The sequence below is a fragment of the Mus pahari genome, chromosome 1, assembly GCF_900095145.1.
Source record: "Mus pahari chromosome 1, PAHARI_EIJ_v1.1, whole genome shotgun sequence".
In the NCBI taxonomy this organism is placed as follows: Eukaryota; Metazoa; Chordata; class Mammalia; order Rodentia; family Muridae; genus Mus; species Mus pahari.
The window spans coordinates 39,474,144-39,490,855 of NC_034590.1; the positions used below are offsets into that span (position 1 = coordinate 39,474,144).

General features: G+C 41.9%; 1 protein-coding gene across 3 annotated transcripts in view; it reads right to left on the reverse strand.

The window, feature by feature from the left end:
- Positions 1-16,712, reverse strand: part of Lrrc28 (leucine rich repeat containing 28) — a 125,493-nt gene that overhangs the window by 62,835 nt on the left and 45,946 nt on the right. The window contains exon 6 of one of the 3 annotated variants that reach the window (XM_021199517.2): positions 13,497-14,858. The exons of the other annotated variants lie outside the window; for them this stretch is intronic. Coding sequence (XP_021055176.1) covers positions 14,779-14,858 — 80 coding nt within the window. The 3' untranslated portion in view covers positions 13,497-14,778. Of the gene's footprint in view, positions 1-13,496; positions 14,859-16,712 lie in introns of those variants that run through there. 3 annotated transcript variants of the gene reach the window in all.

Below are 16,712 nucleotides of genomic sequence, written 5' to 3' on the forward strand. Positions count from 1 at the left end.
AAACCCTAACTATGACAACAAAGGGAAATACCTCAATATAACACCAGCAATTGACAGCAAGCTCATAGCCAACATCAGCTTAAAAGGAGAAAAACTCAAAGAAGTTCTATTAAAATGAGGAATGAGACAAGGCTGCTCACTCTCTCCATATCTATTCAATATAGCACTTGAAGTCTTAGCTAGAGCAATGAGAAAACCAAAGGAGATGAAGGCAAAATACACTGGAAAGTATGAAGCCACAATATCTTTATTTGCAGATGACAGATAGTATACATAAGTGACTCTAAAAATTCCACTGGGGAACTCCTATACCTGATAAACAGTTTCATCAAAGTAGTAGCTAGATTAAAATCACAAAACTCACAAAAATCAGTAGCCCTCCCTACAAATGACAAATGAACTGAGAAAGTAATCAGGGAAATAATACCTTTCACAATAGCCTCAAAAATTATAAAATATCTTAGAGTAACTCTAACCAACCAAGCGAAAGACTTGTATGACAAAAACTTTAAGGCACTGACAAAAGAAACTGAAGAAGATATCAGAAAATGAAAAAAAAAAATCCCATGCTTACAGGTTGGTAGGATAAACATAGTAAAAATGATCACCGTACCAAAAGCAATAAATTCAACAAAATCTCCATCAAAATCCCGACACAATTCTTCACAGAACTTGAAAGGACCATTTTAGGTTTCACATGGAAACATAAAAAGATCCAGGATAGATAAAATACTCCTGAATAATAAAGAACTGCAGGAGGCATCACCATTCCTAATTTCAAATTGTACTACAAAGTTATAATAATAAAAACAGCATAATATGGACACCAAAACAGACACACTGAGCAATTGAATCGAATTAAAGACACAGAAAGAAGTCCACACACCTGTGGACCCCCAAGTTTCAATAAAGAAGCCGGAAATACACACTAGGGGGAAAAAAAGACAATATCCTCACCAAGTGGTGCTGGAGAAACGAGACGAGCACATCAGGAGGATGCACACAGACCCACTTAGAGCCTGCATGGAACTCAGTTCCAAATGATCAAAGACCCTGGCATAGGCCAGATACACTGGGTCTGACAGAAGACAAAGTGGGGAATAGCCTTGATTGCACTAGCACAGGGGAAGACTTTCTGAATAGAGCCCCGATAGCACAATCCCTAAAGCCAAAAGCCTACTAATAAACGGGACCTCAGGAAACTGAAAGACTTCTGCAAGGCAAAGGACACGAGACCGCCTACAGAACAGGAAAAGACATTTACCAACTAACTACACTTCTGAAAGAAGGCTAAATATCCAAAATATATAAAGAACTAAAAAAACTGGGCATCAAGAAAACAACCCAATTCAAAATGGTATACAGCTAAAAATAGAGAATTTGCAAAAGAGGAAACGCAAATGGCCAAAAAGCACTTAAAGGAACGTTCAATATTCTTAGCCATCAGGGAAATGCAAATCAAAACTACTTTGAGATTTCATCTTACACAGACAGAATGGTAAGATCAATAAAACAAAAAGCTCATGCTGGTGAGGTCTTGGAGTAAGGGCAACCCCTCTCCATTGCTAGTAGGAGTGCAAACTTGTACAGCTACTATGGAAATCAGTGTGGTGGTTCCTCAGGAAGCTGGTAATCAAGCTACCTCAGCAACTGGCTATACCTCTTTTAAGCCCAAAGGATGTTTCATCCTGCTACAAAGTCACTTGCTCAACCATATTTATTGCTGTGCCAGATATTTAAAACCACCTAGATACCCGTCAACAGATGAATGGATGAAGAAAATGTGGTATATTTATACAATTCAATATTACTAAGCCATTAAAACAAAACAAAATCAAATCCCAGGACTCAGAAAGCAGAGGCAGACGAGGCTAGCCTGCTCTTACAGAGCAAGTATCAGGAAAGCAAGAGCTACAGAGAAATCCTGTCTTGAAAAGACCAAAACAAAACAGGACAACAACAACAAAAAAGCTAGAAAAAAATCATCCTGAGGGAGATAACTCAGATCCAGAAAGACAAATATGGTATGTTTTTGCTAATATATAGATGTTAGCTGTTATGTCATTGAAAAACAACTATACTCCATATAACCACAGAATTTAGGAAGAGAGAAGGGACTGGGAGCAGGGAGGGATCCCCTTAGGAAGCAGAAATAGAATAGGTAGTTATGGATAGACAGAGAGGGGGAGGAAAGAAGGGGACAAGGGAGAGAATATGGAGTAACAGCTAAAACTAAGGGTCATTCGAAGGGTTGTATGGAAACCTAATACAATAGAGGCTTCCTATTTTATATATATAGGAAAGAAATACACACACACACACACACACACACACAGAAACACACACACACACTCTAAATAAAATGTCTCCCCAATATAACAGGGGAAACAGACTTCCAACTGGACCTTTCTCATAACCTAATGAAGTTTGCAGTGCCAGGAATGGATTACATCTAATCGAATTGTTGTCCAAAGAAGTTCCAGCAGGAACCCCAAACAACCCAAGCTACTGCCAAGGCTCTCCATATACTAAGGATGAGGTCCTACTGCTGAAGACCACACTCATGGAACTTATTGAAAAATGGAGAAATCAAGCTGGAGACTACCTAGAGTTTTCACCCCTGTATACTAGAAGGTATTCTGTACACTTCCAAAGGGAGAAATAAAAACACCAACCCAGCCACGACTCCTTCAATCTATAAGAGTGGCCTGCCAGCAAGATATGCTGCTGTGACAGTGGAACAAATCACGTAAGAGTAAGCAACCAATATCTGACGAGCCAAGGCAACTCCGAGAGATGTATGACATACCCAACACTGCCTGAGTGGCCAAGAACATGAGATTAAACAGGCAGGGACGAGGGGAAAACCAGCTAGGGAGATGCTAAAGGAAACTGGTGATTATAGAGGCACAAGGTCTTTGTGCTTAGAGATAAGCTCTAGGAAACCAGGAATGCTAACGTGCAGGTCTGTCTCGTCAATAGAGGAAATGATACCCGCTTCCCATTAGAAGGCTGGGAGTGGATGTTGATAATGGCCTGGTGATCTGTGCTAAGTGCCAGGCCACAGCCAAACTCCCCATAGTGTTTATCCCAGACTCTTTATCCCTAGACCTTTATCTTGAGCACTGTTTCTCAGTCAATAGAACCCATCCCTAAGGGAGATGTCACATGTACTTTGTAGCTTGGTGACATCTATGATGACCTCTAGAACACACTAGATTCTTCCCTAGGCCCTTAAGCTACAGCATCCACTCTTTTTTTTTTTTTTTTAAGAAAAGATTTATTTGTTTTATTTATAGGAATACACTGTTGCTGTCTTCAGACACANCAGAAGAGGGCATCNGATCCCATTACAGATGGTTGTGAGCCACCATGTGGTTGCTGGGAATTGAACTCAGGACCTCTGGAAGAGCAGTCAGTGCTCTTGACCTCGGAGTCTTCTCTCCAGCCCTAGCATCCTCTCTTTTGTCAGAGGTCACATGTACTTTGCAAATGAGTTTTGAAGTAGTCACACCTTTAGCTTGACTATGATAACTGTCACCAGGAAACCATTTTCCAAAGTTGTACTGTACTTAAATATGTCTGAGGTAAACTGCCTGGTGTCAGACTCTCCAAGTTTGAACCAACAAAGGCTTCGGAGTTGTGCTGAACTGAGTTTCCTTCTTGCCTCACTCAGACAGTTACTCTGGCCATGGCATTGGCAAAGACGTTCTGCTATGCTTACGGACGTGTGCCTTGCTCAGCCACCATCTAGAAGCTTCCTCTTGTAGCACTATGGGAATAGATACAGAGACTAACAGGCAGACATGCAGAGAGTAAGAGACCTTGGAACCTCAGTCCTAAACGGTTCATCTCCTTCAAATCCCTCCCTTCAGGTTTCAGGGAACACTCCCAAATCCATAGGGACTATGGCAGTGTGCATAGGGTCTGTACAGGTCTGTACCAGATGAAGTCCCAGAGCTGAGGGTAAAAGTAGACACAAGGAATTCTGGGAATCTCTAACCCAGAAGCTATCTCCAATTGATAGCCACTTGCAAATGAAAAATTAATGTTCTCTAAGAAATCTCACTGTTAAAACAAGTCCCACGCCAAGCAGTAGGTGGCCAGGACAAAATGAACTTGGCAGCATTTTTGGAGGTTTCTGTGTATTGATGTTAAACCAGGACGGTTTTGTTTCATGCTTTGGTTTTCCACCCCTATATCACAGATCCTCAGTATTTATATTATGGCTTCCCATTTAGGGTTTTTCATGGATTCCAGAGTGCGCAAATGCGTCTATCTCTGTATCTATATGTGTTTCTTGTGCTTTTTGTTTCTTTTCTTTTTGTTTTGTTTTTATTGTTTTTGTTGTTGTTGTTTCATTTTGTTTTTGAGACAGGGTCTCTCTACGCAGTCTTCTCTGCCCTGAACTATGCAGACCAGGCTGGCTTCAAACTCAAAGATCTACCTGCCTCTGCCTCCTGAGTAGTGTTTACAGGTGTATAACACCATGTCCAGTGGTTCCTTTTCTTATTTGGTTGTTTTTTCATATTCCAGTTTGGTTTTTATTCATCTTATTTTATTATTATTCCATAGATGCCTATTTATTTTCTAAGGAGAGACAGAAAAGATGGAGATCCAGATGTGAGAGGAGGTGAGAAGGAACTGTAGAAGTAGGGGGAGGAGAAACTGTACCCAATATATTATATGGAAAAAAATCTGTTTTTAACTTAAAAACAAGGAAACTGGTGTGCGGGGTGATAGCTGGACAGTGGTAGCACATACCTTTAATCCCTCTACCAGAAAGCAGAGAGGTGAGTGGGTCTCTGTAAGTTCGGGTCCAGCCTGGTTGACGGGGGTGGGGTAGGGTTCCAGGAGAGCCAAGGTTACACAGAAAAACCCTGTCTCAGGGGTGGGGTGGGGGGTTGGAAGTGGTGGAAAGTTTACTTAAGCACCTTAAACCTCTATGAAGGAAAGCAGTGTGGGTTCATTCCAGTTTGGGGATGCCAACAGCTAGCCGCCAGAGAAGGCACGCCTCACTATTTGGTCAGGAGATACAACTTTCTAGTTGTGCCAGCTAAAGTGGCAAACCTTGTAGGAAAAGAACATGTCAACAAAGCATTCTACATCTAGCAAAACTCCTCTTCCAAATAAAGCTAAGGGGCCTGTGAGATGGCTTGGTGGGTGGGCCCAGGTTCTCTCAAGCCTGACACCCTCACTCTGTCCCCAGGTCCCCCACGGCAGACAGAACTAACTTCCTTAGGCTCTTCTCTGACCTCCCCGACATACGATGTGAACACATTGGTAAAATTCCTTTTTAAAATGGAGAACAAAATCAGTTGTTTGCACATTTGCTCTGTAAGAAATACTAAAGGGGGCGAAAGACAAAACTCAGAACAACAGGAAAGGATTCTGGGAGCTGCTTTGTGGACTGGTATACAACGTATGTTCTGAATAGTTTGTGTTCTGCTTCTGTTGAGGTGAAGGCTTGGTTCAGGGTGGACAACAATGGCATTCACATGTTCTGTATGTGTACTGCCAGCACAGAAGATCAAAGTCTCCACTTACAACCGCGTTCCTTTGGTTACTCTCTCAGTTCTATGATGTTCAGCTTCAGATGTTCTGCTGGCCTGCCCTTGGGGACCTGGCAATTGCTTATGTCATCACCTGCCATGTGCACCAGATGTAGACTGCCCGCCCCTGCATATCTCTCTCTCTCCTCTCTCCCTCTCTCCCTCCCTCTCTCTCTCTCTGTTCCCAAGCGTTCCCTGTCAGTCCCTCCCTCCCCCTTTCTGTCCTTCTCTGTCCCACCCCTCTCTGCCCTTCTGGCTCTGCTCCAGTCTGTCTACCTGTGTGTACATGTCCACTGGTCTGCCTCTATCCTTCATTAGGTCCTCACTCCCCTCTCTTCCCTCAACAAATCCCCTTTACACCTCATCTGCCTGTCACAGGGCATATTTACTCAGGGGCATACCCTGCCATGGGCCCACCAGGTACCGCCTCACCACATCATCTTTTATAACAGAGCCTATCTTGATAGTACATATACATTAATAATTGATACATCTTCCTAACATATTATTATCTTATTATAGATTGTTCTTTCCTTCTAATATTTTTGTCTTAAAGTATTTTGCCATTTCTTAAAATAGCTAACTATGAAAATCAATGTAAATTTCTCAAAAAAAAAAAAAAAAGAAAAAAAAAGAAAAGAAAAGAAAAAAAGAAAAGAAAAGAAAACCTCAAAACCTAAAAATAGTATGATCACAGGAGACTCAGAAAGATAGCTCAGTGGATCAAAGTGCTTGCTGCCAAGCCCAATGACCTGAATTAAATTCCCAAGAGCTACATGATGGAAGGAGAGCAGACTCCACTTGCTGTCCTCTGACTCTGCATATGCGCACATACACTCACACCCTGAAAAGTACAACTTCTTTAAAAGAACTACCATCTGACACAGTCGTACCAGTTTTGCCCAAAGTCAGGATCCCACAGAAATACGTGTTCACCCATGCACACTACTACACTCCTCACACCAGCCAGGACGCCCATCCACAGGTGAGTGGACAAGGGCACACGGCACATCTGTATCACTGAATTGTGTTTAGCCACGAAGACATCCTATTACAGGTAGACAATAGAACTGGAAAACGCTCCATTTCTTTGATGCAGATGTTTCTACTTAAGCTTCCACAAAACCCGAAACACTAGCTGTGTACATAAATAAATTAGATTCCCACAGATGTGTCCTGACAGATGAGTAACTCTCACTTCTACATGAAAATCGATATTCATTTGTGACTGTTAAACCTGTAGTTGTAGGGGTGAGTTTCTCAATTCCCTATATATCTTTAAAAGCTTCAAGTAAAATATAACAAGAAATATACAACAGCACTAAGCTAAAAATCAACAATACAGAGGAAATAGAAACTTGAAACACCTGAAAACTGAACAACAGGCTTGTAAACAATTCGTGAGCCAAAAAAAAAAAAAAAAAAAAAAAAAAAAACCTGAAGAAAATCATGAAATAGCTTAACATAAACCAAACATACAACGTCAAAGTGCATGAGAGGCAGCTAAAGCTTAGAAATTTTATTTTGAAATGTGTGTACTACCAAGAGTGAAGTAAAAATAATGTAAATTTTTATCTCAAGAGGCTATAGTAAAGACAGGCAAACCAAGCACCAAGTGCAAGAAGAAAGTAACAAGTTAGGGCAGCAAAGCCAACCAAGAGCATCAAATGAGATCACAGGCCAAGCCAGCAAGGACGAAAGCGGGCTCTTGAAAGGACCAGTGGGGTGACAACTGCCGGCCTAGCCTGAGCAAAGGCAGTGAGGGCAAGAATGAAAGGCAGCACACAAGACCACAGGACATATGTGAACACAATTGAAAAGAACTCTCCAGAATCATAAAACCACTAGAGAGCATTATGTCCCAAATCAGATAATATAAATTGTTAAGGGCTGGTGAGATGGCTCAGTGGGTAAGAGCACCCGACTGCTCTTCCGAAGGTCCAGAGTTCAAATCCCAGCAACCACATGGTGGCTCACAACCATCCGTAACAAGATCTGATGCCCTCTTCTGGAGTGTCTGAAGACAGCTACAGTGTACTTACATATAATAAATAAATAAATCTTTAAAAAAAAAAAAATTGTTAAACCCCCAACATATCACTAGAGATAGAGGAACTCTCAGAAGTTTAAAAAGGTGAATTAGTAATGAACTATTTACAGATGGATAATGTGAAGCACATATTTAATAGCTGAAGTCTAGAATTCTTTCTCTGTATGTGTCTGTCTCCTCCCCCCAGCCCCGCCTTCTTTGTCTTGCTACACCCTGTGAAGACTGGTCTAGCTTGCTTGAGTTAGTGTTTTCACACTCACACACTCTGTAACCATTGTGATTGGCTGCTTTTGTTCAAAAATCATCTTGGGAGTCAAATGTATTGCTCAATGTAACTGCCAGCTTAGTTTCTTTTGTTACTGTAGACATCCACGACACAAGCTCTGTGGCCCATCAGTGCCTCTCTGGCCAACACTTGTGAGTCATCCCTGTTGCTACTTAGTGGAGCCTTACTGTGGCTGTAATTTGCTTGTCCTTGGTGACTAAGGAGGCTCAGAGTATTAGCATATGCTTACTGGCCATCTGGGTTTCCTCTTTGGCAAAGTGCTTGTCCGAGGCTATTGACTTTTTTTCTTTTTAAGCTAAATTGTTGGTCATTTTTATTTTATTTGTAATACTTCATTATGGATAAAAGCCTTTTGTCAGTTACATCTATCGCAAGTATCTTCTCCCAGAGAGATCTTTAGCCTTCCATTATTTAGTTACCTATGCCAGAGCTCCACAACTTCAGCCATTGTGATAATACTAAACCATCGGTTTTTTAATAAAGTGCTATGAAAACATAGCATACTGTCCATGAGCTCTTTCATGCCACAATGACAGAATAACTGGGACAGAAACCATGTTGCCTGCACTAACTTGCCATTTATAAAGTGGGGATCTACAGCAAACATGTTTCCTAAACATTAATGTTCATGTTATTAATCTTCTGCATCTGTGCATTGTATCCTATTTAAGAAGTTGCTTCCTTACTCTGAAGCCTAAAGAAACTTATTTGCATTAACTCAGCTACCTGACTTGTGGAAAGAAGACTGATAATTTCGTCTCTTGGTGGATTTTTGTAAGTGTTCTATGTGCTTGAAAAAAATCTATTTTTTTTAAAGATTTATTTATTTTATNTATATGGGTGCACTGTAGCTGTACAGATGGTTGTGAGCCTTCATGTGGTTGTTGGGAATTGAATTTTTAGGACCTCTCTCTGCTCACTCCGATCAGCCCCACTTGCTCTGGTCAACTCTGCTCGCTCAGGTACACTGTAGCTGTCTTCAGACGCGCCAGAAGAGGGCATCAGTTCTCATTATAGATGGTTATGAGCCACCATGTGGTTGCTGGGATTTGAACTCAGGACCTTTGGAAGAGCAGTCAGTGCTCTTACCCACTTAGCCATCTCACCAGCCCCAAGAATCTATTTCTTTTGTATAGTTAGTATGTTACGCTATGTACCCTATTAGGTTCACCATGGAGACATGAGCTGTACTCTACCTGAGAGACATGCGCTGCTCATTTTCAAGTCTTAGAAGCATAAATCATCTCCACTGTAACTGCTAATGGGCTCTTATTGGCTGCCCTACCCCAGAGAAGCTGTGCCGTCATCAGAGACCCAACTGCCTCTGCTGTTGAGTTTAAAGGTGTGCAACACTATGTCTGGCCTTTAAGCTTTTCATGCTTTTTGTCATTTTTAATCACTTGCATGTGTGCAGTCTATGTGTGGTACATTTGTGTGTGTGCATATGGCCTTGGAGTCAGATACATCCAATTCTGCTGAAGCTGGAGTTACAGGTGGTAGTGAGCTGCTTGAAGCAGGTCCTGGAAATCATACTCCAGTCTTCTGTAAGAGCAGTACTCTCTACTCCAGTCTCAACATGAAGTTCTCAAGTAAGAAAAAGAATGAAACCGCAGACTGAAGAAAGAAACTGTGGAGGAGGAGAGAACCCCACAGTTTTTCAAACACACATTCCTTTAGCTATTGCATTGATGAGACAGGCCTACTCCGTGGCAGGCTTCAAATGGGCAGTTCAGGAGATTAGAATGTAAAAACCCAGGCTTCAGGCAGCTAGTCAGAAACTGCCTCGCCACCACGACTGAAGCAAGGACAATGGGTCAGCAGTTTCCAGTCAGCCCTGGTAATGGAATGTCATCCTTAGACACAGAGTAAGACAAAGCCCACCTAGCCCAGAATTCCCCTAATGTGCTTCAAATCAGGCCTTTGAGCTCACTTGGTTGTCTCTCTATCTGGGTAATGAGAGACCCCAGCATCCTGGACGTCTGCAAAGTAAGATAATCTTTGCGTTTACATACTATTTGAGTGCTGGATATCAATCTTCAGTGAATCATGGACCCTTACAGCATCTGATTATTTCAGAATAATGAACCAAGCTAGAGCATAATCAAGAAAACCTGTTTGAGAACAGACTCGGAGCACCACTGAGAAAGTGGCTGTGTTTTCTGAACCTTCTAGGATTCATTTTTATAACTCAGCAAGCAAAGAATCTACAGAAGATTGGCATGGCCCTGTATAGTAGACGAGAAAGTGGGATGGAAGATGGCTACCTGGAAGCTCGCCTAGGATGCTGATCTGTGACAGCCAAGTAAGGACAGCATCCAGGTAATCCACCTGGACCCCAAACTGGCATAGAATGGGATGAACAAGATTTGGAACCACATCCCCCAAACCTCAAGAAAAAATGATATGAGCATTATTTTTTAAACAAAATATTAGCTGATTAGCAAAAAACAGACAAGAATTCCTTTATTATTACAAGGTTAAATATATCCAATCTCCCTCTATGGATTCAACTATCTTCGTTCCATTCTCAAGTACAAGACACAGTGCTAAAGAATCTGCAGTAAATACTGGTTCCTTCTGCAGCTGAGCCTCAGCTGGGTCCACAGCCCTAGCCACCCTGCCCTCAAGTGCAGCCTTGTGAGACTTCTAAGAACTCACTAAGCTGTGCTTGGGCTGCAAGCCCTCAGGACCTAAGACAATAAACTATGTTACTGTCTTTAACCACTCACAGGCAATAACTAAGGGAATATTAAAAAACTGGTACAACACTTTTTGATACTATAAAAACTACTCATATCAGTTTTCAAAGACTCCATGTGTCAGCTAATGGTCTGGAGAAGGAAGGCCCTGGACTAAGAATTAGAAGATCTTGTTCTTGATTCTATCTAAGTCACCCCATGGAAGGTTTACAGCTCCTCAGTGCTTGAGATTCATTACACATAATCAAGGATAAAGCCTCCCACTGGGCTAGAGAAAATGAGGAGATTCATGAAGATCCTAAAGCACCAAATAAAATAAAGCAATTCCGCTTGGCTTTAGCAGGAGGCAAGACCATCTCCTGGTAGGGTGAGTGCTGTGGACTGTTAAGTCATCTCCAGTATTCCCTCCTGGGTTCTATTTTACAACAGCCATCTTAGTGGTTACTTCTGAACTCATGAGATCATGTCCGGAGCTAAAAATCTTCCAGTGGCTTCCCACTGTATCTAGTCCATAATGACCAAGACGGTATATATTAAAACTGTTTTTTATTAATAAGAACAGGGTGATGGCTCTGCAGTTAAGAGCACTGACTGCTCTTCCAAAGGTCCTGAGTTCAAGTCCCAGCAACCATATGGTGGCTCACAACCATCTGTAACAAGACCTGATGCCCTCTTCTGGTGTGTCTGAAGACAGGTACAGTGTACTCACATAAAATAAATAAATAAATCTTAAGAAAAAAAAAAAACAGGTATTGCACCTTAAAACTCTTCTGATCACTTTTGGAGGAACAGGGCCCTCTTTCAGGAAAGTACAGGGAAGGCTGGTATCAGAGCAGCCATGAGGCAGAAGAATATAGTCAGGAACAAGGTAATTTCCGTCCCCTGTGTGACGGAAGGGAGAGAGACATCTCAGCTAGTCAAGTGCTTGCTGCTCAAGCTTGGGGACCTACGCTTGAAGCTTCAGCACCTATGCAAAGTCCTTCCGCAGGGGACAGAGAGATGGGAAGATGGAGTGACTGGCCAGCCAACTTAGCCTACAAGGTAAACTACATGCCACAGAAACCTCGTTGAATAAGTAAGAATAGCTCCAAAGGAAAGACAGCCAAGTCTTCCCGTGTACCTGAACCCCTGCAGAGATTTTAAAAAGTAACCCGAGTGTCTGTTCCTGTACTAGGACTGAGCATCCGTTAGAGGGCCTCATGAAGACACCAGGAAGACAAGAGACTGACCTCAACAATGGAGGGCAGCAGTCTCTCTGGGTAAATTCAGACAGCCAAAGCCCTAGGAGCCTGGGAGCTTCCTGGGGCAGAAGATTCCATCTGTAGGTCTGTCCTGCCACCTCACCACCGTAACGCCCAATGGAGAGTGGTGTGTTGACCCTGTGGAGCTTCTTGGCTCCTACCTGCCTCCAGATGTTGCCAATGTGACCTTATCACCTTTCCCGTCCAGAGGTCCTCAGCATACCTGTGCCTTTTAGGTCACTCACCCTTCAGCATCCAGCTGCCTTATTCATTCACAAAAGCTGAAGAATGGATCCTTTTTAAAACAGTTTTTAATTCGTTTACATCACTTATTTATTCACTATATGGTATGTGTATCTGTATATATGCACATGGGGACACAAACGCCATAGCACACTAGTTGAGGTCAGAGGACAAACAACCCTCAGGACTTAGTTTTGCCCTTCTGATCAAGCATACTGGCCCCAAATTGACTGTTCTTTTGCAGATTAGTAGACTGGGCAATTTTGGTCAAGAAATTTGTGATGCTGGGCCCAACAAAGCTAGCTTAGCTTTGTCACAATGCCATAGGGGCCTGAGTTCAATCCCTAGGACCCAGTTCATGTTTCTTCATGGCAAGTGGATGCCATCACCTCCAAGATCAATAAATCAACAAATAAGGTAACAATTAAAAAAAAAAACATGATGGTTATTAGTATTGTTATTTACTCTTTTGGATGAGGAATTTTATTGATCCTAAAGCACATAGAATTTGACTACCACCCTTGCCACTGTCAATCTCCTCGCCACTGTGACCTTCATGCGGACTGTGACCTTCACGCGGGCTGCCTGCCTTCCCTCTCACTCCTGGGCCTGCGGCCTCACCAGCCTGGAGTGTGCACGTGCACCCGGCTCAACTCGGACCCGCGCCGGCTGCCACGTCCCAGGCGCTACAGGAACGTGGAGTGGCGGGGTCTGTGGCCGACAGTGACGCAGTGGTGAAACTTGATGATGGGCACTTAAACAACTCCCTGGGTTTTCCAGTTCAAGCCGACGTGTACTTCCCATAACTGATAGTTCCATTTTCCGGGTACATTAAAGGTGGCACGAGACTAGGCAAGAAGGTATTAGTGATGGGCATCATAGATCTCAACCCCAAAAGCTTTGCCATCAGCTTGACCTGTGGTGACCCTGAAGATCCTCCTGCCGATTGAACTCAAAGCTGTGTTCACAGACCAGCAGCTCCTCAGAAACTCTTGTATCTCAGGAGAAAGGCGAAGAGCACTCTGCAATCCCTTACTTTCCATTCATCCCAGACCAGCCATTCAGGGTAGAGATTCTTCGCGAGCACCCACGTTCCAGAGTGTGGATAGACACCAACTTTTTGATTCTTATCATCGTATTCAAACATTATCCGCAATTGACACCATAAAGATCAATGGGGACCTCCGGATCACCAAATTTGGCTGATGTTTAAAGTACTTCTATTTCAAAGATCAGGTGCCACAACTACATGTCTGAAAAGAAGTGTCTTAGCCACATCTGGAGACTTAAAAAGAAAACAACAAAGATAGACTTTTCTGTCTCTTCCTCTTAAGTTTAAGTCCAGAATGACTTAAACTGTGGTTTGTCCAGAAGAAGGAAGCTGGAAAGAAAGACACCAAGCCATGATGCCCAGAACAAAATAATACATTTATGCTGGATTTTATTCAGACTAAACTAAAATAGATTTGTGATGATTTGTGATTTGGTAGCAATTACTCATCATTTCAAAGCAAGGTGATACTTAGAAACAGAAGTGCTAAAGACCTTAAAACCAACAAGGATACATCAAATCAATGCATTTCTGCACTGAAGTGGAATCCCTTAGCACAACTGACATTTTAGTGGGGGTATTTACACAGAATGGAGATTGTGCAAGGTTTGGTTTTTATGTTTTCTTGGGGGTTGTTTTGTTTTTTTGTTTTTGTCTTGTTTTTCGATACAGCATCATGTTAACTTGGATTTTTAAGCATTCTTGATTAATTTATTTATATTTAGTATATGTATTAATGTATCAGAGAATGAGCAATGTCTACAAATTATGAACTTAGGTCTGAGGGGAAATTTATGTATTACAAGCATAAAATAAGTGGATTTTTACCTTAAAGAATTTGAGTGCGTTCTCCTTATCCCTCAACTTTGGCTTCTTAACATAAATTGCTATAAATGCTTTGGGGGACATTTTTGCAACACTTTGACAAAACTCTAAAGTTCTTGTTGATGATGTGAACTTTTGTTTGCGTTGCTTTTTCTCCTTCCTGTGAATTAGCACAGTATTGGCTTCCTTAAGGCTAACTACTCCTTAGATTTACATAATAGCTCATTAAGTTGTTATTAAATTAATGGAAAGCATATAAGAGGTGATTACATAGATAGCTTTTAAAATAACTATATATCAGTTTTTAATAGTATACTATGAGAATGATTCCACAATGCAGTGTAAAGCAGAAGCAAGTTGCCCCAAATTACTTACTGAGAAAGAATTTATATTAACCTAGACTGTTAGCTCATTGTACACTTTCTCTTCTGAGACTCTTCCCAGTATCCCTGAGCGGTGCCTCTGGAGCTTCTGAGCAGGTAGTGCTGCCTCCCTGGTAGATACAGTGGGATCCAGTTTGGTCACCGGGAAGATTAAGTCCCGGGATCTCAGCCAAGAGTAATAATGCTTCCGGGGAAACCGCTTCCCTGCACTTGCAGAACCACCAATAGGCTGCAGATGACTGATGTATCTGCAAGGCTAGGGATGGTTGGCGTTTCGTACGCTGCATGGGTCTTAGAGAGACGAGCCTTTGGCATTGCTTTGGGCAGGTAGTGGGAAAAGGAAGGCATGCTGGGTGGGGTGTATTTATATATAATTTAGGTTTTGTTTGTACAGTATATGTGTCTTATTAAGACATCTCTTTGTCCTTCTTCACTTTTAAGGTTTTCTTTACACAACATGCAGAGGCACTGAAGTGGCCATGTCATCTTCATGTGTCAAGAATGTAGACAGTGTTTCAGAACCAAAGTCTAAAATAAACAATGAAACTAAAATAAGGAATCTTTATAGATGATATATTTGGATTCTTCTCAACTTTGAAACTGTTTAGCACAGTTCAGTGGTATTATATACAAAGACTTGTCCACCAAGACCCTCTACATCTTAAAAAGCTTTGTGTTCTAGCTGGCTTCTCAGTCAGCCATAAGAGTTGTTTTGTAGCTCCAGGGTTTGGGGGTATTTTTTGCCTGTGAGCAATTTCTCATGGGCTGTAAAGCCACTTTACAGGAATGTCTATCAAGAGACTTAAAACACATCCTGAAAAACATTTGTAAGATTTGGATTCGATTCATGCAGAAAGCATCCCCCCAGGAGGGATCTTTCACGTGGCCAAGCGTGAAGCTTGGGGAACGGGAATATAAGAGATTAGAAGTGACTTCTCACTTCACCTGTCAGCTAATTCATAAGCAGTCAATCCCTTAGGTTGCTTGGTATGAAAAAGCAGTAGTAAACTCCCAGATCAGCCTCCTGGCAGCCATCTAAGTGGTGCATTGAGTTGATTTTGGACTAGTTAATAAATAGGGGCCAGAGCCCAACTCACTATCCAAATGGCTAGCTAGAAACTAAGACAAGTTCACACTCTCCTCAGCCTGAGAGGTCTAATGTGGGAAATTCAGGATGGAAAGTGCAATTTAAAACTTCATGGGGAAAATAATGCATACACAAGGAGCTCTAGCCACCCAGGCCCTAGTTTTGCAATAACCAAAACCAAGGGATAGCAATCAGGCTCCGGGGAAATAGGCAGGCTTTAGACAACCTGTAGCAAAAGTGGAGTAAATGTGTCTATCTACCAAGTTAACAGATGACTTCTACTTCCTGGGCTATCCCAGAAGTGTCTTAATCTTTTTTTTTTTTTTAAATTTGAAACCCAGTTTCAAATCTTGCCAACTTCTCTAAAACTCCCTAAGAGATCACTCTTAGACTTGATGATGCATTAAATGGCAAATCCATGTGCATTAAGAGAAAAATATCCAAAAAAGGATCAAGCCCTATTGCCTTGAGAAAACAACTTTGGCATTTTCTGGCATTAATGTAAAGATAAGGTTCCTATGATGACATATTTTCAAAGAAACACTTTCTTATTTACTGTGTGGTATAAACTATTGTTAAATGTGTTGTTACATTATATCACTACTGAAAGTTATTTACACTATAATAAAGGAATTTCCTACAAAATAAAAAAAAATTGAATACCAATTAAGTATGCATTAAAATCAACTGTGCTCCCTGTTAAGTTTCAAACCCAGGACAAACAGATGAGGTGTCTATTTAACTAATCCAAGCAGACCTGGCCTCCAGCTTCTCCCAGCATCTCTGAGTTCCTACCAGTTACAGGGCAGGGCTGTCATACCCAGCCCTCTAGCCCCACGCCCATGCTCTTCCCGATACAATACAGCCATTTTGGTTATGTGTACCTTTTGTACCTTTGGCCTCCTGGCTGCTATACCTCATTCCCCTCTCTCCCCTTTTCCTTGTTCTCACTGACCCCCTCCACACATGGCTCAGCTCAGCCTAGTCGGATTCACTCTGGACTCCCCGATGTCCCTGCCTCTGGCTATGCTTCCCACATATCTATAATAAACTTTCTCCTTCACCATACCTAGGAACAGTCATGGCCTTTCCATTTTTTTTTTTTCATTCATTTACCACTGAGACCAATGCTGCCTTATAAGAGATAAATGCTTCATTAATAAAATTTACTTCATAATAACCCAACTCCAATGTTGACAAATAGACAGCTGGCCTCCTTACACATAACAAGAAAGACTAGAATAGGGGCTGGTGAAATGGCTCAGCAGGTAAGAGCACCGACTGCTCTTCTGAAG